Raw genomic sequence first — 26,997 nt, 5'->3', positions numbered from 1 at the left:
TCAGCTGTGGGTCAACACTATACTGATCTGGTTGGTGACCTTGTACTAACTTGACCAGACTTACTAGCTACCGCATGGTGTTTGCACTGGCTAGCTCACGGACTCTGACTGTCTCAGTAGCTGGGTCCCGAGAGAGCGGGAAACCTAGTGCCCCCTGGCTTTATAGTGGCCGTGTCCTGTCTGGTGATTGGCTGCTGTGTTCTGTGTGCTTACTGGTCATCCTGTGTGTCAATCACTGCCTGTCTGCATCTCATTATATACATGAGTGGATATTATGACTGAAGGGTCAGTGAAGAGGGGACACAAGTTCAAGGTGAGGTGAAGGAGGTTTAGGGGGGATTTGAGGAAAAACCTTTTACCCAGAGGGTGGTGATGATCTGGAATGCACTGCTTGGGAGGCAAAGGGCCAAGAGCTGGCAAAAGGGATTAGGTGGCAAGATCAGGTGTTTTTCATGTGTTGGTGCAGACTCGATGGGCCGAAGGGCCTTTTCTGCACTGTGTGTTTCTGTGAATCTCTGAATCAACCCCTGTAGGCCAGGTTCCATATTTGCAAACCTACACCGCCCTCTCTCCAAGGCCAAATTATCCTTCCTCAGGTACCCAGAACTGTTCACAGCGACTCTGAGTGGGGTCTAACCAGGGGTTTGTAAAGCTGCAGCATAACCCCCGTGTCTTTATATTCCAATCCTCAGGATATAAAGGCCAGCATTCCATCAGCCTTTCTGATTACTTTCTGCACTTGTTCCTGGCATTTTAAGGATCTATACACCTGAAACCCCCCCCCCCCAGTCCCTTTGGTCACCCACCGTACCTAACCTATTTCCATTTAGAAAGTTCTCTGCTTTATTATTTTTTGGTCCAAACTGGATAAACTCAAACTTGCTGACATCCAGTTCCATCAGCCACAATGTTATCCATTCACCTGGTCTGTCAATATCTCCCTGTAATGTTATTCCATCATCTAGGCTGCCTACAATGCAGCCTATGTCATCATCCAAGTCATTAACAAATAATGTGAATAAGCCCCAATACAGATCCCTGTGGTACACCACTAGTCACCCCTGCAAATTAGAGCAATTACCATTATCCCCACATGCGGTAACTAAAAGGAATGTTTAAAAAAAAAAAAATTTAGAGTACCCAATTATTTTTCCAATAAAGGGGCAATTTAGCGAGGCCAATCCGCCTACCCGGCACATCTTTGGGTTGTGGGGGTGAAACCCACGCAGACACGGTGAGATATGCAAACTCCACACGGACAGAGACGGGATCGAACCTGGGACCTTAGTGCCGTGAGGCAGCAGTGCTAACCACTAGGCCACCGTGCTGCCCTACTAAAAGGAATTTTAGGAATGGGTCAACAGACCTTCCAATTGAATACTAATTTGATGTCAATTATCCAATAGAAGTCACTGATATATAAAGAGGTTACAGGCTATTGGTTTGTGGCACTTTGTGGGTGAAGTTGGATGAAAGAAATAAAGTTGTTTTGTGGGGAAGCGGAACTCTTGTCTCCTTTACAGCAACCCAGAAACTTGAACAAGGAAATGCATCAACCACCTCCCCCAGGATCCTGTTGGCCGAACCGTCCATTCGGCCAACCTGTTTGAGGCTGGGTGGTATGGGGCACTGCCGGTTGCAGTTTGCAGCCAGGAGCGATGCCAACTCCTGGCTGGTGAATGCGGTTCCGTTGTCAGACCCCAGGGTTTCAGGCAACCTGCTTGCTGAAGATGCCCCGCAGTCTATCCATGGTGGCTCGTGTGGTTACAGTGGGAACCCAGTGTACCTCCAGCCACTTCGAGTGGCCGTCCACGAGTATGACAAACATGGCCCCCTGGAACAGACCAGCAAAGTCTATGTGGACCCGAGACCACAGTATCGCGGGCCACTCCCAGGGGTGCATTGGGGTGGATCTTGGCATCTAATCTGGGCCACCAAATATAACTGTGGGTAGCATTTTCATTTTGGCCAATGGCAGATGTCCATTGTGCAGGTTGACCAATAAAGACACGGAACCCTGTTCGGACATGGCTACTCGTGTCCCACACAAAAGGACGCCGTCCTCGATGCTCATCTCCGGCAGCTTCAAGGTATCGGCCTGCAGTTCACTCGGCAGTGCCCTGTGCTGGGCTCGGACTGGACCATGTGCCGGACATGTGGCAATTTTGGGTCCATTCTTTATTCGGGCCGCCGTCACTGACAGGGTGTCTAAGAAGTGGAACGTGGCTATCACCTCCACGGCTTTGTGGAGAGGGGCAAACGGCTTTAACGTGTCAGCCTGCAGAACCCTTGTGCCCGGACGATGGTCCGGGTATACTCGGAAGCGGAGACAGGAACGCCCATCGCTGGGCCCGGCAGACACGATCGGCAGGATCACGTCTTCTTTAAACAAGTAAGAAGTCTTGTAAACCAGATTAAAATCCAACAGGTTTATTTGAAATCACAACCATTCGGAGCACAGCTCCTTCATCAGGTGAAGTGCTGGAGAGAGCAGCGCTCCGAAAGCTAGTGATTTCTAATAAACCTGTTGGACTTTAACCTGGTGCTGTGGGACTTCTTACTGTGACCACCCCTAGCCCAGCCCAGCCCAAACCAGCCCCCCCCCATCCCAGCCCAGCTCAGCCCAGCCCAAACCAGCCCCCCCATCCCAGCCCATCCCAGCCCAGCCCAAACCAGCCCCCCCATCCCAACCCAGCCCAGCCCAGCCCAAACCAGCCCCCCCATCCCAGCCCATCCCAGCCCAGCCCAAACCAGCCCCCCCCCCAGCCCATCCCAGCCCAGCCCAAACCAGCCCCCCCCCAGCCCATCCCAGCCCAGCCCAGCCCAAACCAGCCCCCCCATCCCAACCCAGCCCAGCCCAGCCCAAACCAGCCCCCCCCAGCCCAGCCCAGCCCAGCCCAAACCAGCCCCCCCCCAGCCCAGCCCAGCCCAGCCCAAACCAGCCCCCCCCCATCCCAGCCCAGCCCAGCCCAGCCCAAACCAGCCCCCCCATCCCAGCCCAGCCCAGCCCAGCCCAAACCAGCCCCCCCATCCCAGCCCAGCCCAGCCCAGCCCAAACCAGCCCCCCCCCAGCACATCCCAGCCCAGCCCAGCCCAGCCCAAACCAGCCCCCCCCAGCCCAGCCCAGCCCAGCCCAAACCAGCCCCCCCCATCCCAGCCCAGCCCATCCCAAACCAGCCCCCTCATCCCAGCCCAGCCCAGCCCAAACCAGCCCCCCATCCCAGCCCAGCCCAGCCCAAACCAGCCCCCCCCAGCCCAGCCCATCCCAAACCAGCCCCCCCATCCCAGCCCAGCTCAAACCAGCCTCCCCCAGCCCAGCCCAGCCCATCCCAAACCAGCCCCCCCAGCCCAGCCCATCCCAAACCAGCCCCCCCCAGCCCAGCCCAAACCAGCCCCCCCATCCCAGCCCAGCCCAGCCCAAACCAGCCCCCCCATCCCAGCCCAGCCCAGCCCAGCCCAAACCAGCCCCCCCATCCCAGCCCAGCCCAGCTCAAACCAGTCCCCCCCAGCCCAGCCCAGCCCATCCCAAACCAGCCCCCCCATCCCAGCCCAGCCCATCCCAAACCAGCTCCCCCATCCCAGCCCATCCCAGCCCAGCTCAAACCAGCCGCCCCCATCCCATCCCATCCCAGCCCAGCTCAAACCAGCCCCCCCATCCCAGCCCAGCCCAGCCCAAACCAGCCCCCCCCAGCCCAGCCCAGCCCAAACCAGCCCCCCCATCCCAGCCCAGCCCAGCCCATCCCAAACCAGCCCCCCCATCCCATCCCAGTCCAGCTCAAACCAGCCCCCCCATCCCAGCCCAGCCCATCCCAAACCAGCCCCCCCCCATCCCAGCCCATCCCAAACCAGCCCCCCCATCCCAGCCCAGCCCAGCCCAAACCAGCCCCCCCATCCCAGCCCAGCCCAGCTTAAACCAGCCCCCCCCTATCCAAACCCAGCCCAGCCCAAACCAGCCCCCCCATCCCAGCCCAGCCCAGCTTAAACCAGCCCCCCCCCTATCCCAACCCAGCCCAGCCCAAACCAGCCCCCCCATCCCAGCCCAGCCCAGCCCAGCCCATCCCAAACCAGCCCCCCCATCCCAGCCCAGCTCAAACCAGCCCCCCCCCCCAGCCCAGCCCAGCCCAGCTCAAACCAGCCCCCCCATCCCAGCCCAGCCCAGCCCAAACCAGCCCTCCCCCAGCCCAGCCCAAACCAGCCCCCAACCCAGCCCAGCCCATCCCAAACCAGCCCCCCCCATCCCAGCCTATCCCAAACCAGCCCCCCCCATCCCAGCCCAGCCCAAACCAGCCCCCCCCCCATCCCAGCCCAGCCCAAACCAGCCCCCCTCCATCCCAGCTCAGCCCAGCCCAACCCAGTTGATAGGGTTGTGAAGAAGGCCTATGGTGTGTTGGCCTTTATTGGTAGAGGGATTGAGTTCCGGAGCCATGAGGTCATGTTGCAGCTGTACAAAACTCTGGTACGGCCGCATTTGGAGTATTGCGTACAGTTCTGGTTGCCTCCTTATAGGAAGGACGTGGAAGCTTTGGAACGGGTGCAGAGGAGATTTACCAGGATGTTGCCTGGTATGGTGGGAAAATCTTATGAGGAAAGGCTGATGGACTTGAGGTTGTTTTCGTTAGAGAGAAGAAGGTTAAGAGGTGACAATAGAGGCATACAAAATGATCAGAGGGTTAGATAGGGTGGACAGCGAGAGCCTTCTCCCGCGGATGGAGGTGGCTAGCACGAGGGGACATAGCCTTAAATTGAGGGGTAATAGATATAGGATAGAGGTCAGAGGTGGGTTTTTTACGCAAAGAGTGGTGAGGCCGTGGAATGCCCTACCTGCAACAGTAGTGAACTCGCCAACATTGAGGGCATTTAAAAGTTTATTGGATAAGCATATGGATGATAAGGGCAAAGTGTAGGTTAGATGGCCTTTAGATTTTTCCATGTCGGTGCAACATCGAGGGCCGAAGGGTCTGTACTGGCTGTATTGTTCTATGTTCTAAACCAGCCCCCCTCCCCCCTCCCCCCCCAATCCCAGCCCAGCCCATCCCCAAACCAGCACACCCCCAGCACCCCCGCAGGGCAGCCCAGCCACAGCCCCCCCCCCCCAGCCCCCCACTGCCCAAACCAGCCCCCCCATCCCAGCCCAGCCCATCCCAACCCAGCCCCCCCTCCCATCCCAACCCAGCCCATCCCAACCCAGCCCCCCCTCCCATCCCAGCCCAGCCCATCCCAAACCAGCCCCCCCAGCCCACCCCAGCACCCCCCAGCCCAGCCCCCCCCCCTCACAGCCCAGCCCAGCCCCAAACCAGCACATCCCCAGCACCCCCGCAGGGTAGCCCAGCCACAGCCCCCCCCCCAGCCCCCCGCTGCCCAAACCAGCCCCTCCCATCCCAGCTCAGCCCAGCCCAAACCAGCCCCCCACCCAGCTCAGCCCAGCCCAAACCAGCCCCCCCATCCCAGCCCAGCCCATCCCAAACCAGCCCCCCCATCCCATCCCAGCCCAGCCCATCCCAAACCAGCCCCCCCATCCCAGCCCAGCCCATCCCAAACCAGCCCCTCCCATCCCAGCTCAGCCCAGCCCAAACCAGCCCCCCACCCAGCCCAGCCCATCCCAAACCAGCCCCCCCATCCCAGCCCAGCCCATCCCAAACCAGCCCCCCCATCCCAGCCCAGCCCAAACCAGCACACCCCCAGCACCCCCACAGGGCAGCTCAGCTGCACCCCCCCCAGCCAGACCCTGCCCAAACCAGCCCACCCCAGCACCCCCCAGCCCAGCCCAGCCACCCCGCCAGGGCAGCCCAGCCCCCCCCCCCCCTCACAGCCCAGCCCAGCCCAGTGCATCCCAGCTCCCCCCAGCCCAGCATCCCCCAGCCCCCCCCAGCACTTCCTAGGATAGCCCAGCCCCCCCACAGCCAAGCCAAACCCCACAGCCCATCCCCAGCCCAGCCCAGCCAAAACCAACCCCCCCAAGCCCAGCCCAGCCCAGCTCAAACCAGCCCCCCAAGCCCAGCCCAGCCCAGCCCAGCTCAAACCAGCCCCCCCATCCCAGCCCAGCCCAGCTCAAACCAGCCCCCCATCCCAGCCCACTCCCATCCCAGCCCACCCCCAGCCCCCCCACAGCCAAGCCAAACCCCACAGCCCACCCCCAGCCCAGCCCAAACCAGCCCCCCATCCCAGCCCACCCCCAGCCCAGCTCAAACCAGCCCCCCATCCCAGCCCACCCCCAGCCCAGCTCAAACCAGCCCCCCATCCCAGCCCACCCCCAGCCCAGCTCAAACCAGCCCCCCCATCCCAGCCCAGCCCTGCTCAAACCAGCCCCCCAAGCCCAGCCCAGCCCAGCCCAAACCAGCCCCCCATCCCAGCCCAGCCCAGCTCAAACCAGCCCCCCCATCCCAGCCCAGCCCTGCTCAAACCAGCACGATTCCAGGTAAATTTCTCGAAATCAATTGCTCGAAAGCTAATTGCTCGAAGTCAATTGCTCGTAAAATCATTTCTCGAACTATCAATTGATCGAAAGACAGATTGCTCGAAAGCCGAGATTCATTCTTTAAACGATCACTAATAAATATTTAAACGTTAATTACCAATTCTTTCAAAGCAATTCACTCTTTAAACGATAACTAATAAATAATTAACTGTTAAACACCACTGCTAAATACCATTAATTCTGAAAACCTCGAACACTCAAGATGGATATACGTTTCATAGCAAGCGAAAAAGGGAAGCAGAAATTGTGTTTGGATGGTCACCTATATATTAAGGACAAAGCGGTGAACAATAAGATATATTGGAAATGTGAAATGTCCAAAACAAGAAAATGTTGTGCGCGTGTTATCACAATTGATGATAGTATCACGAAACAAAGTGGGAATCACAACCATGCAGGAAACGCTGCTGGAATTGAAGCTACTAAAGCAATGGAGAAAGTGAAAGAACATGCGATGAATAGTCGAGATACACCGCAATATATTGTATCATGTGCCTCAATAGAGGTAAGTGGTGCTGCAGCTGTGAAGCTCCCTTCAGTAGAAAATATGAAAAGAACCATACGCAATACACGCGCAAGAAAGAATGTTGGACATGCTTTGCCTACTAGTTACCTCGATCTTGATATCCCTGAAGAGTTTACAAAAACCAGCAAAGGAGATTTATTCCTTATTTATGACTCTGGTCCCACAAATGGTCGTATATTAATGTTTGCAACCCAAAAGAATCTCGATATCTTAGTACGTTCGGAGCACTGGTATGCTGATGGAACATTTAAAACTGTGCCCTCGATTTTTGCTCAATTGTATACAATACATGGTGTGAAATCGGGTAATGTTATACCCCTTGTATATGCACTGCTACCTAACAAGACTGAAGAAACGTATAGGAAGTTCCTGATGGCTTTAAAAGAAAAAATCCCTATATTCCAGCCATTGACAATAATGATTGATTTTGAAATGGCCATGGTTAAGGCCATAGAACAAGAATTTCCAATGTCTAAATGTCGTGGGTGTTTTTTTCATTTTTGTCAAACCCTTTATAGAAAAATTCAAGGAAGTGGCCTAAAGCTTATATTCGACACCAATGCCGAATTTGCTTTTAAAGCTCGTCTCATATCTGCATTGGCATTTATACCGATACCCAACGTTGTGGCAACATTTGAATCTTTAACTGAAAATGAGATTTTTCCAGAAGAACTTCAAGGAGTAGTGGATTACTTTGAAGATACTTGGATTGGTCGGCCGTATAGACACAACCGTAGACGTACTCCTATATTTAAACATGAAATGTGGAACTGTTTCCATTACGTCAAAGAAGGATTGCCGAAAATGAACAATTCTATTGAGGGATGGCACAACAGATTCCAACATCAACTAAGTGATTGCCATCCGTCGATTTGGAAGTTTATAGATGGCTTAAAGCGAGAGCAAAGTTTACACGAGTTGCAAATCGAACAATTTGTGGGAGGTGTGAGTACAGCTGGGAGCAGAAAAAAATACCGTGACTGCGCACAACGATTACAGGATATTGTATCAAAATATAACAAAACGGGAAATGTAGAAGAATATTTAAGAAGTGTTGCACACAATATTGCATACTAATGGAGTAGCCAACATATATTGGCAATCCTGAATTTTAACTTTTTTCTTACTAAAATCTTTTAAACTTTTTATAAATTGTAAAGACTAATAAAATTATGAATTGTAATTGTTGGTATTATTTATTGAACCAATTAATTGTTTTTTTATTAGTTGCTTTTTTATGTAATGAACCTTGTTCATCTTGGGTATACCTTTTTTGAAGTACTGCTTTTCGAGCAATCTATCATTCGATCAATTGATAGTTCGAGAAATAATTTTTCGATCAACTGACTTCGAGCAATTAGCTTTTGAGCAATTGATTTCGATAAATTTACCGGATACCAACCAGCACACTCCCAGCACCCCCACAGGGCAGCCCAGGCCCCCCCCCCCCTCACAGCCCAGCCCAGCCCCCCCCTCACAGCCCAGCCCAGCCCCCCCCAGCCCAGCCCAGTGCAGCCTAGCTCCCCCCAGCCCACCCAGCACTTCCTAGGTTAGCCCAGCCCACCCCCAGCCCCCCCACAGCCAAGCCAAACCCCCCAGCTCAGCCCCCGCCCAGCCCAGCCCACCCCCAGCACCCCCCAGCCCAGCCCACCCCCAGCCCCCCCACAGCCAAGCCAAACCCCCCAGCTCAGCCCCCGCCCAGCCCAGCCCACCCCCAGCACCCCCCAGCCCAGCCCACCCCCAGCCCCCCCACAGCCAAGCCAAACCCCCCAGCTCAGCCCCCGCCCAGCCCAGACCCCCCCAGCCCAGCACCTCCCAGCACGCGCCCCCTCCCAGCCTATCTCCCCCCAGCACACTCCCAGCACCCCCGCAGGGCAGCCCAGCCCCCCCCCACCTCACAGTGCATCCCAGCTCCCCCCAGCCCAGCATCCCCCAGCCCCTCCCCAGCACTTCCTAGGATAGCCCAGCCCCCCCCCCCCCCAGCCCACCCCCAGCCCAGCCCAGCCCAAACCAGCACACTCCCAGCCCAGCCCAGCCCCCTCCACCCAGCTCAGCCCAGTGCAGCCTAGCTCCCCCCAGCCCAGCATCCTCCAGCCCCTCCCAGCACTTCCTGGGATAGCCCAGCCCACCCCCAGCACCCCCCCCCCACAGCCAAGCCAATCCCCCCAGCTCAGCCCCCGCCCAGCCCAGACCCCCCAGCCCAGCACCTCCCCAGCCCAGACCCCCCAGCCCAGCACCTCCCCAGCCCAGACCCCCCAGCCCAGCACCTCCCCAGCCCAGTCCAGCCCCCCTCCCAGCCTATCTCCCCCCAGCACAGTGCCGGCATCTCCACATCATTCTTTAACAACCCCAGCAGGGGCTTGTGGTCCGTGTATATTGTGAATGTTCACACCGTGAATACGGTGGCCAATCCTTCCTTTTCCACCTGCGGAGGATTTGAGGAGCTAAGTGTGCGCGTTGAATAAGGGGCCTGAATGGGTAACGTGCAGCCGAGGCTATGTTTTGTACAGTGGGAAGATCCACATTGCAGTCAGAGATCAGGACGCCATTTTTTAAAAGGGCATGCAGGCGGGGGTCTCCGATCCGAATGGAGACCCTCGCGAGTGCTGTTCCATCTGATCCCTACGGGTGGAGGCCAGCACCAAGCAGCACTTGGCCAAGGTGTGCCAGGTGAAGGTATTGAATCCCAAAGTCTCCGGTACCTCAGCAATCTGCACGTCAGAGTCACGCTTACTGCCTCGCTCTCTAATATGCAGATTTCCTAAAAAGCGATCCCGCCCATTTTGAGCTGGATTCACATCGCAACATCTCGCGAGATTCAACGCGTTGCGAGCTGGGTAGATCCCGGGAGCGGGATTCTCCCGGTTTTCACCGGCCACGCTGCGTGACCTGCTTTCCCGGAGCAGCGGGGCGGAGGATCACAGAGACCCGAGAACTCAGGGTCACCGTTTGAAAATAAGGGGTCACCGGTTTAAGGCCGAGGTGAAGAGAATTGTTTTCTCTCAGAGGGTTGAGATTCTCTGGAACTTTCTCCTCTAAAGGCGGTGGAAGCAGAGGGAGAGATTCTCTCAGCCTGGAGCATCGCCGTCACCGGCGTGAATCACGCCACGCCAGCCAACACCGGCACGCGATTCTCTGCAGAGCGAGGAATCAGCGCCATTGCTGCTGGCGTGGTTGGCGCGACGCCGATTGGTGGCCGCTCTATGTGGCCGGCTCGCCTATTCTTGGCCGAGATGGGCCGAGCGGCCGTCGTGAAAATGCCAAATTCCTCCGGCGTCGTCCACACCTGCTGTCAGCCGGCGGGAACTCGGCGTGGAAGGGTCGGGGGCGGCCTGTGGGTGGGGAGGGTGTCTCCAACCTCGGGGGGGCCTCCGATGTGGCCTGGCCCACGATCGGGACCCATCGATCGGCAGGCCAGCATCTCGGGCTGGGGGCCTCCTTTCCTACACGCCGGCCCCTGTAGTCCTGCGCCATGTTGTGTCGGGTCGGTACGTTGAAGGGAGTCACTGCGCATGCGCAGATCCCGCGGCAGCCAGGTCTCGCCGGGATCAGCAGCTGGAGTCAGCCCATTCACACCGTCATAAAACTGGATGGTGTTTACGATGCTGTGGACACTCTGCCGCGGGATTAGAGAATCCCGCCCGTGATTGTTTTTCAGGCAGAGCTGCACAGATTCCTGATTAAACACGGGGGTGAAAGGTTATCGGGGGTCGGCAGGAATGTGGGGCTGAGTTTATAATCGATCAGCCACGATCGTATTGATTGGCGGAGCAGGATTGAGGGGCTGAATGGTCTCCTAATTCATATGTTTGTGTGAAAGGAGGGAGCGAGGAAAGAGAAGGAGGGGTGAGTTAATCTGCGAATGGTGTGTGACTGATCGGAGGTGATGTTGGGGTCAAATGTTTAATATTGTTTGGATGTGGGAAGAATGTTGGAAAGAATTTCAGTGAAGTGAATGAAACACAAAGTTTTCAGAGACACGGTGAATTCTGAGAGTTTTATTGTTTTATATAATCTAAGCTCACATTAATTCTCAGGTGTGTGTCTCTCCTAAACGAGAACAAGACGCAATCTTGTCAATGGAACTATGATGGATCTGGATGGGAATATCAAGTCATTGCCGGGCCTGTCTTCATTCTCATTTACACCTTCACAGGTCAGTAACTCCATAAAATGATATTGTCTAACCTGTCGAATTAGAATTTTCTATGAATGAGGAGGAAGTCTCAGCCTCTCCGCCCCTCACCCAAACTTCTTGTCAGTTATCACTGAGCAGTGACTCTTGCTAATTTGGGCCTTGTTCTGGCCTAGCAAAGAATCATAGAATTTACAGTGCAGTTGGAGACCATTCGGCCCATCGAGTCTGCACTTGCCCTTGGAAAGAGCACCCGCCCAAACCCACACCTTCACCCTGTAGTGATATTCAGATATCAATATACAGGATCAATGTATGTAAGTGTCGTACAGTCATTTCAACACTAGATGGCTCACAGTCGGCTACTGTAAGAACTGGTTTCCCGCCTTTTCTAAGTCAGATGATGATGTGATTGAAGACAGTGAACTAGCAAGACATAGAATAGCTAGAGTGAGAGAAGTTAGAGCTAGTTTGTTATAATAGTGTATAGTTATATAGTTATCTGTATTGTACTTTAGTTCTTTATTGTTAGTTTAGTATTTGAGTAAAAGGATTAAATAGTTCATCTTTCAACAAGACTATTGGTCATTTTATCATCCTGGTGGATTCAAGTGTAATATATATATTTTAGATAAGTCATTATTTAAAATATAACACAGCCTATCCAGTAACCCCACCTAACCTTTTTGGTCACTAAGGGCAATTTAGCATGGCCTATCCACATAACCCGCACATAGAACATAGAACAGTACAGCACAGAACAGGCCCTTCGGCCCTCGATGTTGTGCCGAGCAATGATCACCCTACTCAAACCCACGTATCCACCCTATACCCGTAACCCAACAACCCCCCCTTAACCTTACTTTTTAGACACTACGGGCAATTTAGCATGGCCAATCCACCTAACCCGCACATCTTTGGACTGTGGGAGGAAACCGGAGCACCCGGAGGAAACCCACGCAAACACGGGGAGAACGTGCAGACTCTACACAGGCAGTGACCCAGTCGGGAATCGCACCTGGGACCCTGGCGCTGTGAAGCCATAGTGCTAACCACTGTGCTACCGTGCCACCCATCAGAGTGAGCAGAGTCAGGAGAGGACGGGGATTGGGCGTGGACTCTGCTCACACTTCAGGTTTTGGATTTAGAGGTTCTTTAACGGTCCCTTTGTTTCTCACAGGTCCTGCTACACTCAGGTCCTGCTACACTGCATTCTCAGTCCTGCTACACTGCATTCACCTGTTTCTGTGTTTCTGCCTCAGGTATTTTTATTGGATTTGTGGCCGATACTGTCAACCGGAAAAATTTCCTGTCCGCCAGCCTCTTCCTGTGGAGTCTCATGACGCTGCTAATGGGATTTGTCAAACGTTACTGGCACTTGCTGATTCTACGTTTTGGGCAAGGGATCAGGTGATGTTTGCACCTTCCAACCATCCCTAACCTGATTACTGCAATTCCTGCGTCCCCATCAATGTTCACCTGGAACCATTTCACAGCAGCACAATCCCCGCCATTTTGTTTCTAAATGTTGTTTGGAGTGAAATGTAGATGATGGACCTTCTCAATCTTGCCCCTCGCCTGAGGTTTGGTGATTGTTGTTGGGCGGAGGGTGAGGGTAGTTGAGTGGAGAGTGAGGGAGTTTTGGGTGGGGGTTGAGGATGTGTTGGGTAGAGGGTGGGCAGTGGAGGGTATGGGGGTGTTGGGTGAGGGTAGTTGAGTGGAGAGTGAGGGAGTTTTGTGTGGAGGGTGAGGATGTGTTGGGTAGAGGGTGGGCAGTGGAGGGTATGGGGGTGTTGGGTGAGGGATAGTTGAGTGGAGGGTGATGGGATATTGAGTGGAGGGTTAGGAGGTGGAGGGTATGAGGGTGTTGGGTGAGGGTAGTTGAGTGGAGAGTGAGGGAGTTTTGGGTGGAGGGTGAGGATGTGTTGGGTAGAGGGTGGGCAGTGGAGGGTATGGGGGTGTTGGGTGAGGGATAGTTGAGTGGAGGGTGATGGGATATTGAGTGGAGGGTTAGGAGGTGGAGGGTGAGGGGGTGTTGGGTGGAGGGTTAGAAGGTACTAAGTGGAGGGTGAGGGGTAGTTGAGGGAAGGTCATGTCTGTTGGGTTATGAATCAGGATATTAACAGAATCTAGCTGGGCTAATTAGCCTCAGGTGGGGCGATGTAATAATAAATTTCCCATTTTTGAGAGAGAATAGCTCATTTTCCCCTCTGCACCAGTCACTGTCCTGGGTCACGGGAACGAGGTCAGTATGGAAACAGCATTGATTCAGTTCCAAACAAGGGTCTTGGAGAAGATTTTCCAGAATGTTCTAGAGGTGAAGGATTTGAGTGAATGAGAGGTTGGAGATGGTGGGATTGGTTTACTCAGAAGGTTAAGGCAGTACGCAAAGAGTGGTGAGGCCGTGGAATGCCCTACCTGCAACAGTCGTGAACTCGCCAACATTGAGGGCATTTAAAAGTTTATTGGATAAGCATATGGATGATAATGGCATAGTGTAGGTTAGATGGCCTTTAGTTTTTGACTTCCCATGTCGGTGCAACATTGAGGGCCGAAGGGCCTGTACTGCGCTGTATCGTTCTATGTTCTATGTTCTATGTTAAGGGGGAGGTTTAAAGGGGGTTTGTCAGTATGGTGAGGGGTTTGGAAAGAGTAAATAAGGTGAAACTGTTTCCAGTGGCAGCAGGATGGGTAAGAAAAGGGACTCAGATTGAGGAGAATCTGCAATAGACCCAGAGGAGGAGATGAGGAAATGTTTTTCCAGTGAGTTGTGTTCTGGGAGGCGATGCAGATTCAGGAGATACCTTTAATGGGAATTATGTAAATAGCTAAAGGGGGAAATTTGCAGGTCTGTGCGAAAGAGCGGGAGGTGGGGTGGGGTTAATCAAAGCGTTCTTCCAAAGACCCAGCACTGACAAGATGTTGAATGGCCTCCTGTGCTGTATCATTCTCTGAAATTGTAAGTTTTGGTGTTTGTTTTCAATGTGTAATATATCCTGTTTCACAGCGAAGCTGGGTGCACACCTTTCGCAGTTAGTCTGATCATGGACTATTTCCCAAAGGAGTTACGAGGTTCAGCAATGGGCTTCTACAACTGGGGGATCTATGCTGGTTATAGCCTCTCGTACGCTGTCGGTAACTATGTTACCAGGGCCAACATCCTGGGACAGGTAAGCGTCATCTCCAGTCCTGTGGGACATTTCCCCATTCCGATCATTGCAATGCACACTCCCCGGAACTAGTTCCTCTTGCCTCAGGTCCCTCTCCCTCCAATGGAGCCTCTCTTGTGAGTCAACCACAGAACACAGAAAGATTAAGACGCAAATGTCCAAAACGGACAAAAACAGAAGATTCTCCACCTATCACTGGCCCTCGGTCCCACTACTCCACCCCTCGCCTCAACAATGCCCCCCCCCCCCCGCCCCACAATGTATCAATCTGACTCTATTTGCAGTTCTCTCTCCCGCTTTGACAAAGTGTCTCCCAGACTCGAAACGTTGGCTCCGTCTCTCTCCACAGATGCTGTCAGACCTGCTGAGATTGTCCAGCATTTTCTGTTTATGCTTTTACCCAAATTGGCCAATTGTTCAGACCCTCTGGGCTAGTGTGCGGTCAATTCAGCCCCACTGGACCCAGAGTCGCAACACGATTGAAATTAACCAATAATTCTTAGAAAAATACCCAAAGTGCATGGTCTCTGACTGCCCAATAATCACAGTCACCGGGTTTGTAAATTTAAACACAATTAATTTTTATTCGTAAGAACTATAATTAAATCTGCAGCAAATACAACTGGTTAACTATTAACTAATTCCTAATTTACCTCCATCCTCTACACTTACACAAAACAGACACACACAGAGGGGAAAGAGGGGTCCTGCAGTTCACTTTTCTTCAGTCTATGCCTTCATTGGGAGGTTTTTGCTTCCATCCAGGTTTCAATAACGTCTCTGCAGGTTCAGAGAAGAGCAGCCAGGCAGCATTTCTGGAGAGATAGTCAGCAGCTCACAGCTTCTCCTCTCAGTGTCCAGGATCAAACTGTCCCTCCCTGGATTCTCTGAAAATCATTTCACTCAGGGAGGACTCAATCACTGCCCATTGCTGGGCAGAATGCAGCCTTTGGCCAATTCCCTGGCTACCAGCCAACAATCGAACCAAATCCCTCTGATCTCTCGGGTGCCAGAAAGTCTGAGTTCTGCTGTTGAAAAGCTTAATCTCCAATACCTCAGTGTACATTTGGCAACTTCTGAGTTTCTTACTTCCTCTGCTCGACTTAAATGTTTATGTCCATTGAATATCCATGGATCAAAATGAAACCACAAAGTAAAATAAATGGGAAATAAGAGAATGAGCAGGAAGGAACCTCACACAACACAGCTGGAATGGTCATTGAAACAATTCCTAAAGCAAGTTACTGGGACAGTCACCTGGCACATTAAACCAAGGCTCTGTCTACCCTCTTGGGGGATGTAAAAGATCTCTTGGGATTATTTCAAAGAGCAAGGAGTTTTCCTGCTGACAATATTTATCACAAAAGTGACTACACTTCAAAAAACATTTCATAGAATTTTCATAGAATTTACAGTGCAGAAGGAGGCCATTCGGCCCATCGAGTCCGCACCGGCTCTTGGAAAGAGCACCCTACCCAAGGTCAACACCTCCACCCTATCCCCATAACCCAGTAACCCCACCCAACACTGAGGGCAATTTTGGACACTGAGGGCAATTTATCATGGCCAATCCACCCTAACCTGTACATCTTTGGACTGTGGGAGGAAACCGGAGCACCCGGAGGAAACCCACGCAGACACGGGGAGGATGTGCAGACTCCGCACAGACAGTGACCCAAGCCGGGAATCAAACCTGGGACCCTGGAGCTGTGAAGCAATTGTGCTATCCACAATGCTACCGTGCTGCCATTTCAGTGACTCTGAAGTGATTTGACATGTCCAGGGTAGGATACATGAGGTTATCCAGAGCCTGGATTGAGAAAGGCAATGGGGCCAAAACGGCCATAGCTGGTCCAACAGGTTTATCACAGCCCCAAAGGGGTCATCACTGACCTGAGGGGTCACACTGACCTGAGGGGTCATCACTGGCCTGAGGGGTCATCACTGGCCTGAGGGGTCATCACTGACCTCATGGGTCATCACTGGCCTGAGGGGTCATCACTGACCTCATGGGTCATCACTGACCTCGTGGGTCATCACTGGCCTGAGGCGTCATCACTGGCCTGAGGGGTCATCACTGGCCTGAGGGGTCATCACTGGCCTGAGGGGTCATCACTGGCTCAAGTGCAAGGTTATTATTGAGGAAGGTAACATATTGAATTGGAATAAGAAAGAGGAGGCAGCAGCTTTAATATTCCAGCCAGATTTAGCTGGGTGAAAAATGGTGATTTTCTGCTAATGTGTTTCTCTTAGGGATGGAGATGGTCATTCATTCTCAGCGCTATCCCAGGGTTCATTGTCAGTGTCACTGTGCTGCTGACAGTTCGCGAATCTCCACCTGTGAAGATAAATGACGATGAGCCAAAACCCAGAGTGAGCCACAGACAGAGCATTGGACAGAAAGTGCTGCACGGACTGCGACCATTCACCAGACCCTCACTCCTACTGCTGTGTGCTGCCGGATCTGTCAGGAATGCAGGTAAAGAGATGGCGTGACCCACATTTCTGCAGCCTCATCACATCCAGGAACATGCACACTTGCCAAAATCTGAAATGCTCCACAGACTCGTGTGATATACCAGCCTGTGCATCCGTTCCCACTCGGACCCCTATCCCCCATTCCCTTAAACATCCAACTCAGGAACAGTCACACACGGAATGGATGTGAAATTTATTGTGAGACTTCAGATCTAAATTTGTCTGTTCCCCTTGCCTAACTTTCTTTTTATAAAATTAGAGCAGTCAATTTTTTTTTCCAATTAAGGGGCAATTTAGCGTGGCCAATCCCCCTACCCTGCACATCTTTGGGTTGTGGGGGTAAAACCCATGCAGAGATGGGGAGAATGTGCAAACTCCACATGAACAGTGACCCGGAGCCGGGATCCAAACCTGGGTCCTCAGCGCCGTGAGGCAACAGTGCTCCCTCTACACTGTCCCCATCAAACACTCCCAGGACAGGTACAGCACGGGGTTAGATACAGAGTAAAGCTCCCTCTACACTGTTCCCATCAAACACTCCCAGGACAGGTACAGCACGGGGTTAGATACAGAGTAAAGCTCCCTCTACACTGTCCCCATCAAACACTCCCAGGACAGGGACAGAACAGGGTTAGATACAGAGTAAAGCTCCCTCTACACTGTCCCCATCAAACACTCCCAGGACAGGGACAGAACAGGGTTAGATACAGAGTAAAGCTCCCTCTACACTGTCCCCATCAAACACTCCCAGGACAGGTACAGCACGGGGTTAGATACAGAGTAAAGCTCCCTCTACACTGTCCCCATCAAACACTCCCAGCACAGGTACAGCACGGGGTTAGATACAAAGTAAAGCTCCTTCTACACTGTCCCCATCAAACACTCCCAGGACAGGTACAGCACGGGGTTAGATACAGAGTAAAGCTCCCTCTACACTGTCCCCATCAAACACTCCCAGGACAGGGACAGAACAGGGTTAGATACAGAGTAAAGCTCCCTCTACACTGTCCCCATCAAACACTCCCAGGACAGGGACAGAACAGGGTTAGATACAGAGTAAAGCTCCCTCAACACTGTCCCCATCAAACACTCCCAGGACAGGTACAGTACGGGGTTAGATACAGAGTAAAGCTCCCACTACACTGTCCCCATCAAACACTCCCAGGACAGGTACAGCACGGGGTTAGATACAGAGTAAAGCTCCCTCTACACTGTCCCCATCAAACACTCCCAGGACAGGTACAGCACGGGGTTAGATACAGAGTAAAGCTCCCTGTACACTGTCCCCATCAAACACTCCCAGGACAGGTACGGCACGGGGTTAGATACAGAGTAAAGCTCCCTCTGCACTGTCCCCATCAAACACTCCCAGGACAGGTACAGCATGGGGTTAGATACAGAGTAAAGCTCCCTCTACACTGTCCCCATCAAACACTCCCAGGACAGGGCAGCACGGTGGCCTAGTGGTTAGCATTGCAGCCTCACGGCGCTGAGGTCCCAGGTTCGATCCCGGCTCTGGGTCACTGTCCGTGTGGAGTTTGCACATTCTCCCCGTGTCTGCGTGGGTTTCGCCCCCACAACCCAAAAATGTGCAGAGTAGGTGGATTGGCCACACTAAATTGCCCCTTAATTGGAAAAAAATAATTGGGTAATCTAAATTTAAAAATTAAAAAAAAAAACACTCCCAGGACAGGTGCAGCACGGGGTTAGATACAGAGTAAAGCTCCCGCTACACTGTCCCCATCAAACACTCCCAGGACAGGTACAGCACGGGGTTAGATACAGAGTAAAGCTCCCTCTACACTGTCCCCATCAAACACTCCCAGGACAGGTACAGCACGGGGTTAGATACAGAGTAAAGCTCCCTCTACACTGTTCCCATCAAACACTCCCAGGACAGGTACAGCACGGGGTTGGATACAGAGTAAAGCTCCCGCTACACTGTCCCCATCAAACACTCCCAGGACAGGTACAGTACGGGGTTGGATACAGAGTAAAGCTCCCGCTACACTGTCCCCATCAAACACTCCCAGGACAGGTACAGTACGGGGTTAGATACAGAGTAAAGCTCCCCCTACACTGTCCCCATCAAACACTCCCAGGACAGGTACAGCACGGGGTTAGATACAGAGTAAAGCTCCCTCTACACTGTCCCCATCAAACACTCCCAGGACAGGTACAGCACAGGGTTAGATACAGAGTAAAGCTCCCTCTACACTATCCCCATCAAACACTCCCAGGACAGGTACAGCACGGGGTTAGATACAGAGTAAAGCTTCCTCTACACTGTCCCCATCAAACACTCCCAGGACAGGTATAGCACGGGGTTAGATACAGAGTAAAGCTTCCTCTACACTGTCCCCATCAAACACTCCCAGGGCAGGTACAGCACGGGGTTAGATACAGAGTAAAGCTTCCTCTACACTGTCCCCATCAAACACTCCCAGGACATATACAGCACGGGGTTAGATACAGAGTAAAGCTCCCTCTACACTGTCCCCATCAAACACTCCCAGGACAATTACAGCACGGGATTAGATACAGAGGAAAGCTCCCTCTACACTGTCCCCATCAAACACTCCCAGGACAGGTACAGCACAGGGTTAGATACAGAGTAAAGCTCCCTCTACACTGTCCCCATCAAACACTCCCAGGACAGGTACAGCACAGGGTTAGATACAGAGTAAAGCTCCCTCTACACTATCCCCATCAAACACTCCCAGGACAGGTACAGCACGGGGTTAGATACAGAGTAAAGCTCCCTCTACACTGTCCCCATCAAACACTCCCAGGACAGGTACAGCACGGGGTTAGATACAGAGTAAAGCTCCCTCTACACTGTCCCCATCAAACACTCCCAGGACAGGTACAGCACGGGGTTAGATACAGAGTAAAGCTCCCTCTACACTGTCCCCATCAAACACTCCCAGGACAGGTACAGCACGGGGTTAGATACAGAGTAAAGCTCCCTCTACACTGTCCCCATCAAACACTCCCAGGACAGGTACGGCACGGGGTTAGATACAGAGTAAAGCTCCCTCTGCACTGTCCCCATCAAACACTCCCAGGACAGGTACAGCATGGGGTTAGATACAGAGTAAAGCTCCCTCTACACTGTCCCCATCAAACACTCCCAGGACAGGGCAGCACGGTGGCCTAGTGGTTAGCATTGCAGCCTCACGGCGCTGAGGTCCCAGGTTCGATCCCGGCTCTGGGTCACTGTCCGTGTGGAGTTTGCACATTCTCCCCGTGTCTGCGTGGGTTTCGCCCCCACAACCCAAAAATGTGCAGAGTAGGTGGATTGGCCACACTAAATTGCCCCTTAATTGGAAAAAAATAATTGGGTAATCTAAATTTAAAAATTAAAAAAAAAAACACTCCCAGGACAGGTGCAGCACGGGGTTAGATACAGAGTAAAGCTCCCGCTACACTGTCCCCATCAAACACTCCCAGGACAGGTACAGCACGGGGTTAGATACAGAGTAAAGCTCCCTCTACACTGTCCCCATCAAACACTCCCAGGACAGGGACAGCACGGGGTTAGATACAGAGTAAAGCTCCCTCTACACTGTTCCCATCAAACACTCCCAGGACATGTACAGCACGGGGTTGGATACAGAGTAAAGCTCCCTCCGCACTGTCCCCATCAAACACTCCCAGGACAGGTACAGCACGGGGTTGGATACAGAGTAAAGCTCCCGCTACACTGTCCCCATCAAACACTCCCAGGACAGGTACAGTACGGGGTTAGATACAGAGTAAAGCTCCCCCTACACTGTCCCCATCAAACACTCCCAGGACAGGTACAGCACGGGGTTAGATACAGAGTAAAGCTCCCTCTACACTGTCCCCATCAAACACTCCCAGGACAGGTACAGCACAGGGTTAGATACAGAGTAAAGCTCCCTCTACACTATCCCCATCAAACACTCACAGGACAGGTACAGCACGGGGTTAGATACAGAGTAATGCTCCGTCTACACTGTCCCCATCAAACACTCCCAGGACAGGTATAGCACGGGGTTAGATACAGAGTAAAGCTTCCTCTACACTGTCCCCATCAAACACTCCCAGGGCAGGTACAGCACGGGGTTAGATACAGAGTAAAGCTTCCTCTACACTGTCCCCATCAAACACTCCCAGGACATATACAGCACGGGGTTAGATACAGAGTAAAGCTCCCTGTACACTGTCCCCATCAAACACTCCCAGGACAATTACAGCACGGGATTAGATACAGAGGAAAGCTCCCTCTACACTGTCCCCATCAAACACTCCCAGGACAGGTACAGCACAGGGTTAGATACAGAGTAAAGCTCCCTCTACACTGTCCCCATCAAACACTCCCAGGACAGGTACAGCACAGGGTTAGATACAGAGTAAAGCTCCCTCTACACTATCCCCATCAAACACTCCCAGGACAGGTACAGCACGGGGTTAGATACAGAGTAAAGCTCCCTCTACACTGTCCCCATCAAACACTCCCAGGACAGGTACAGCACGGGGTTAGATACAGAGTAAAGCTCCCTCTACACTGTCCCCATCAAACACTCCCAGGACAGGTACAGCACGGGGTTAGATACAGAGTAAAGCTCCCTCTACACTGTCCCCATCAAACACTCCCAGGACAGGTACAGCACGGGGTTAGATACAGAGTAAAGCTCCCTCTACACTGTCCCCATCAAACACTCCCAGGACAGGTACAGCACGGGGTTAGATACAGAGTAAAGCACCCTGTACACTGTTCCCATCAAACACTCCCAGGACAGGTACAGCACGGGGTTAGATACAGAGTAAAGCTCCCTCTACACTGTCCCCATCAAACACTCCCAGGACAGGTACAGCACGGGGTTAGATACAGAGTAAAGCTCCCTCTACACTGTCCCCATCAAACACTCCCAGGACAGGGCAGCACGGTGGCCTAGTGGTTAGCATTGCAGCCTCACGGCGCTGAGGTCCCAGGTTCGATCCCGGCTCTGGGTCACTGTCCGTGTGGAGTTTGCACATTCTCCCCGTGTCTGCGTGGGTTTCGCCCCCACAACCCAAAAATGTGCAGAGTAGGTGGATTGGCCACACTAAATTGCCCCTTAATTGGAAAAAAATAATTGGGTAATCTAAATTTAAAAATTAAAAAAATAAACACTCCCAGGACAGGTGCAGCACGGGGTTAGATACAGAGTAAAGCTCCCGCTACACTGTCCCCATCAAACACTCCCAGGACAGGTACAGCACGGGGTTAGATACAGAGTAAAGCTCCCTCTACACTGTTCCCATCAAACACTCCCAGGACAGGTACAGCACGGGGTTGGATACAGAGTAAAGCTCCCGCTACACTGTCCCCATCAAACACTCCCAGGACAGGTACAGTACGGGGTTGGATACAGAGTAAAGCTCCCGCTACACTGTCCCCATCAAACACTCCCAGGACAGGTACAGTACGGGGTTAGATACAGAGTAAAGCTCCCCCTACACTGTCCCCATCAAACACTCCCAGGACAGGTACAGCACGGGGTTAGATACAGAGTAAAGCTCCCTCTACACTGTCCCCATCAAACACTCCCAGGACAGGTACAGCACAGGGTTAGATACAGAGTAAAGCTCCCTCTACACTATCCCCATCAAACACTCCCAGGACAGGTACAGCACGGGGTTAGATACAGAGTAAAGCTTCCTCTACACTGTCCCCATCAAACACTCCCAGGACAGGTATAGCACGGGGTTAGATACAGAGTAAAGCTTCCTCTACACTGTCCCCATCATACACTCCCAGGGCAGGTACAGCACGGGGTTAGATACAGAGTAAAGCTTCCTCTACACTGTCCCCATCAAACACTCCCAGGACATATACAGCACGGGGTTAGATACAGAGTAAAGCTCCCTGTACACTGTCCCCATCAAACACTCCCAGGACAGGTACAGCACGGGATTAGATACAGAGGAAAGCTCCCTCTACACTGTCCCCATCAAACACTCCCAGGACAGGTACAGCACAGGGTTAGATACAGAGTAAAGCTCCCTCTACACTGTCCCCATCAAACACTCCCAGGACAGGTACAGCACGGGGTTAGATACAGAGTAAAGCTCCCTCTACACTGTCCCCATCAAACACTCCCAGGACAGGTGCAGCACGGGGTTAGATACAGAGTAAAGCTCCCGCTACACTGTCCCCATCAAACACTCCCAGGCCAGGTACAGCACGGGGTTAGATACAGAGTAAAGCTCCCTGTACACTTTCCCCATCAAACACTCCCAGGACAGGTACAGCACGGGGTTAGATACAGAGTAAAGCTCCCTCTACACTGTCCCCATCAAACACTCCCAGGACAGGTACAGCACGGGGTTAGATACAGAGTAAAGCTCCCTCTACACTGTTCCCATCAAACCCTCCCAGGACAGATGGGATGTCTGTTATTGGATTAATACAGCAATAAGAAATTCAAATTCATTCAAATTCTGCAACAGGTGGTTTGGGATTTTGAATTCAAAATTTGAAGCAAGAAAGAGGGCCATTTGATTATTAACATTTTTCAGGGAGGGAAGTGCACAGTGAGCCAAGCCATAGATCCCCTCTGATTCCCTGATGATCAACTTACCCCAACCTCTCAGATGGCCGAGTAAAATTCTCTGCAGGAAACTGTCAGGATAATAATTGCTGGATAGATTGTCAGAGTGAGTTTCCAGGACGATGAGGTGTGATTGGGTTGGAATGATGATTTTCACATCAGCCGCTCGGTCAGTTAACAGACTGTTTTACATATTTCAGGAGGGTATGTTTGGGCCTACAATGCCCAACTGTATTTCAACCTGTACCACAGCGATGCGGATGTGGGTCGCTGGTTGTCATGGATACCTCTGGTCGGAGGTTGTATTGGCGCTCTATCTGGAGGATTCGTTTCAGATCAATTGGTTAAAAGGAGTGGAATGTACGCCCGTGCCTGGGTGTTGGTCTTCAGCCAGGTGAGTGATTCTGTCACCTCTCCTGTCTTATAGCCTCAAACTACTGGAATCATAGCAACACCCTGCACAGCACTCAAAGAACAAAGAAAAGTACAGCACAGGAACAGGCCCTTCGGCCCTACAAGCCTGTGCTGACCATGCTGCCTGTCTAACCTAAAACCTTCTGCACTTCCGGGGTCCATCTCCCTCCATTCCCATCCGATTCATTGTTATGGGCCAGGGTTTAGAGAACATCAAAGTGTATCATGGAGTTCACCTGACCCACAACGTTTACTAGATTGTGGTATGGGGAGCACACGGCCCACTCTACAGGTGTGGTACAGCAGAAATGGAAAAGTATTTTTTAAAGCAAAACAATGTTTATTCTATGAACTCAAGTTAACCTTTTTAAAACATACAGTGAACATCTTAGCAACCATCAATTCAAATACAACCCCCAAAAATACAACCCTAAGTAATGATTTAAGTTTTCATTTTAACATTCATACGACTTAAAACACCTTTTACCAGAAGCACATCATGTTAAAGTCACTACTGTTATTAGTTTTAAATCACCAGGATCGATTTACAGTCTTTAGATTACAGAGAGAGATTCATACACCTTCTGGCTGTGACTGCAGCTATCCAGCTCTGAAAACGTAACTAAAACACACCCATTTATAAACACCAATTTCTTTAAAATACTCTCACATGACAGCATGTATTTGTCAAGAGGCCTCTTAAAACTATCGTCCCTGCTTCCACCACCTCCCCATGTTCCAGGCACCCACTACCCTCTGTGTAAAAAGGTTCCCTCGTACATCTCCTCTGAACTTTGCCCCTCGCACCTTAAACCTGTGTCCCCGAGTAATTGACTCTTTCACCCTGGGACAAAGCATCTGAAAAAGCAGGGGGATGGAAACCAGAAAGGGAAGTTAGAGGTCAGTAAAGAGGCAGCAACTAAAGCCAGTAAGGTACCAGATAATAAACTCACTGTGACTAAGGGGAAGAGTAGACAGGGAAGAGATGATGAACACAACGGGACAGGTGGTCTGAGGTGCATTTGTTTTAATGCGAGAAGTGTAGCAGCTAAGGCAGATGAACTTAGGGTTTGGATCAGTACCTGGGAATATGATGTTATTGGTATTACTGAGACTTGGTTGAGGGAAGGGCAGGACTGGCAACTGAATATCCCAGGGTATAGATGCTTCAGGAGGGATAGAGAGGGAGGTAGAAGGGGTGGAGGAGTTGCATTACTAGCCAGAGATGATATCGCAGCTGTGATTAAGGAGGGCACGATGGAGGATTCGAGCACTGAGGCAATATGGGTGGAGCTGAGAAATAGGAAGGGTGCAGTAACATTGTTGGGACTTTACTACAGACCTCCCAAAAGCGAGCATGAAGTAGAGGTACAAATATGCAGACAGATTGTAGAAAAATGTAGGGGCAATAGGGTGGTTGTGATGGGAGATTTTAACTTCCCCAACATTGAATGGGATTTGTGTAGTGTTGGAGGCGAAGATGGAGCAGAGTTTGTAAGGAGCATCCAGGAGAGTTTTTTTAGAGCAGTATGTAAATAGTCCAACTCGGGAAGGGGCCATACTGGACCTGGTATTGGGGAATGATCCCGGCCAGGTGGTTGATGTTTCAGTCGGTGATTACTTTGGGAATAGCGATCACAATTCCGTAAGTTTCAGAATACTCATGGACAAAGACGAGAGTGGTCCTAAAGGAAGAGTACTAAATTGGGGAAAGGCAGAGTATAACAAAATTCGGGAGGAGCTAGGGAATGTGGATTGGGAGCAGCTGTTTAAGGGTAAATCCACATTTGAAATGTGGGAGTCTTTTAAGGAAAGGTTGATTAGAGTGCAGGACAGCCATGTTCCTGTGAAAATGAGATAGAAATGGCAAGATTAGGGAACCATGGATGACGGGTGGAATTGTGAGACTAGCTAAGATGAAAAAGGAAGCATACATAAGATCTAGGCGACTTAAAACTGATGAAGCTTTGGAGCATAATCGGGAAAGTAGGACGAATCTCAAACGCCCAATAAAGAGGGCTAAAAGGGGTCATGAAATATCTTTGGCTAACAGGGATAAGGAAAATCCCTGATGAGCCATCAATTGCACGAGAGACGAGTTGCTATACAAAAGTTAGGCTTTAATAAGCTAGAACTTAGCCCTGCTGTTGTCTACAATAAAATGGGCATTTCGACTATTTATACCTCGGTAAGGAGGCGTGGTTAACTCAGCCTCTCGACCAATCGGAGAACTGTCACATGACTGGTCTCAACCAATCGGTCGAGAGGCACATGACCGGCCAGGGCCAATGGTAAGCCGGTGTTCTGCCCCAATGGCAGACAGCTATGCAAATCATATCACCACAATCCCAAAGCCTTTTATTCATATATAAGGAGCAAGAGGGTAACTAGAGAAAGGATTGGCCCACTCAAAGACAAAAGAGGGAATTTATGCGTGGACTCAGAGTGTGCTCTAAATGAGATTCTTAATGAGTACTTTGCATCGGTATTCACCAAGGAGAGGGACATGACGGATGTTGAGGCTAGAGATGGATGTTTAAATACTCTAGGTCAAGTTGTCATACGGAAAGGGGACGTTTTGGGTATTCTAAAAGGCATTAAGGTGGACAAGTCCCCAGGACCGGATGGGATCTATCCCAGGTTACTGAGGGAAGCGAGGGACAAAATAGTTGGGGCCTTAACAGATATCTTTGCAGCATCCTTGAGCACGGGTGAGGTCCCGGAGGACTGGAGAATTGCTAATGTTATCCCATTGTTTAAGAAGGGTAGCAGGGATAATCCAGGGAATTATAGACCTGTGAGCTTGACGTCAGTGTTAGGCAAACTGTTGGAGAAGATACTGAGGGACAGGATCTATTCACATTTGGAAGAAAATAGACTTATCAGTGATAGGCAGCATGGTTTTGTGCAGGGAAGGTCATGTCTTACAAACCTAATAGAATTCTTTGAGGAAGTGACAAAGTTAATTGATGAGGGAAGGGCTGTAGATGTCATATACATGGACTTTAGTAAGGCGTTTGATAAGGTTTCCCATGGCAGGTTGATGGAAAACGTGAAGTCGTATGGGGTTCAGGGTGTACTAGCTAGATGGATAAAGAACTGGCTGGGCAACAGGAGACAGAGAGTAGTGGTGGAAGGGAGTGTCTCAAAATGGAGAAGGGTGACTAGTGGTGTTCCACAGGGATCCGTGCTCGGACCACTGTTGTTTGTGATCTACATAAATGACCTAGAGGAAG

At 51.7% G+C, this 26,997-nt stretch overlaps 1 protein-coding gene across 2 annotated transcripts in view; it reads left to right on the top strand.

Moving 5' to 3' along the window:
• Positions 1 to 26,997, top strand: part of LOC119955447 (putative glycerol-3-phosphate transporter 5) — a 61,605-nt gene that overhangs the window by 8,208 nt on the left and 26,400 nt on the right. For both annotated transcript variants that reach the window (XM_038781630.1, XM_038781629.1), the window contains exons 2-6: positions 11,039 to 11,157; positions 12,399 to 12,546; positions 14,144 to 14,306; positions 16,560 to 16,785; positions 23,548 to 23,741. In XM_038781630.1, the coding sequence (XP_038637558.1) occupies positions 11,039 to 11,157; positions 12,399 to 12,546; positions 14,144 to 14,306; positions 16,560 to 16,785; positions 23,548 to 23,741 (850 nt within the window). The remainder of the gene's footprint in view (positions 1 to 11,038; positions 11,158 to 12,398; positions 12,547 to 14,143; positions 14,307 to 16,559; positions 16,786 to 23,547; positions 23,742 to 26,997) is intronic.

The sequence above is a fragment of the Scyliorhinus canicula genome, chromosome 21 (assembly GCF_902713615.1).
Source record: "Scyliorhinus canicula chromosome 21, sScyCan1.1, whole genome shotgun sequence".
Taxonomy (NCBI): domain Eukaryota; kingdom Metazoa; phylum Chordata; class Chondrichthyes; order Carcharhiniformes; family Scyliorhinidae; genus Scyliorhinus; species Scyliorhinus canicula.
Note: the sequence above shows the minus strand (reverse complement) of the source record. Positions and strands in the feature narration are given on the sequence as shown.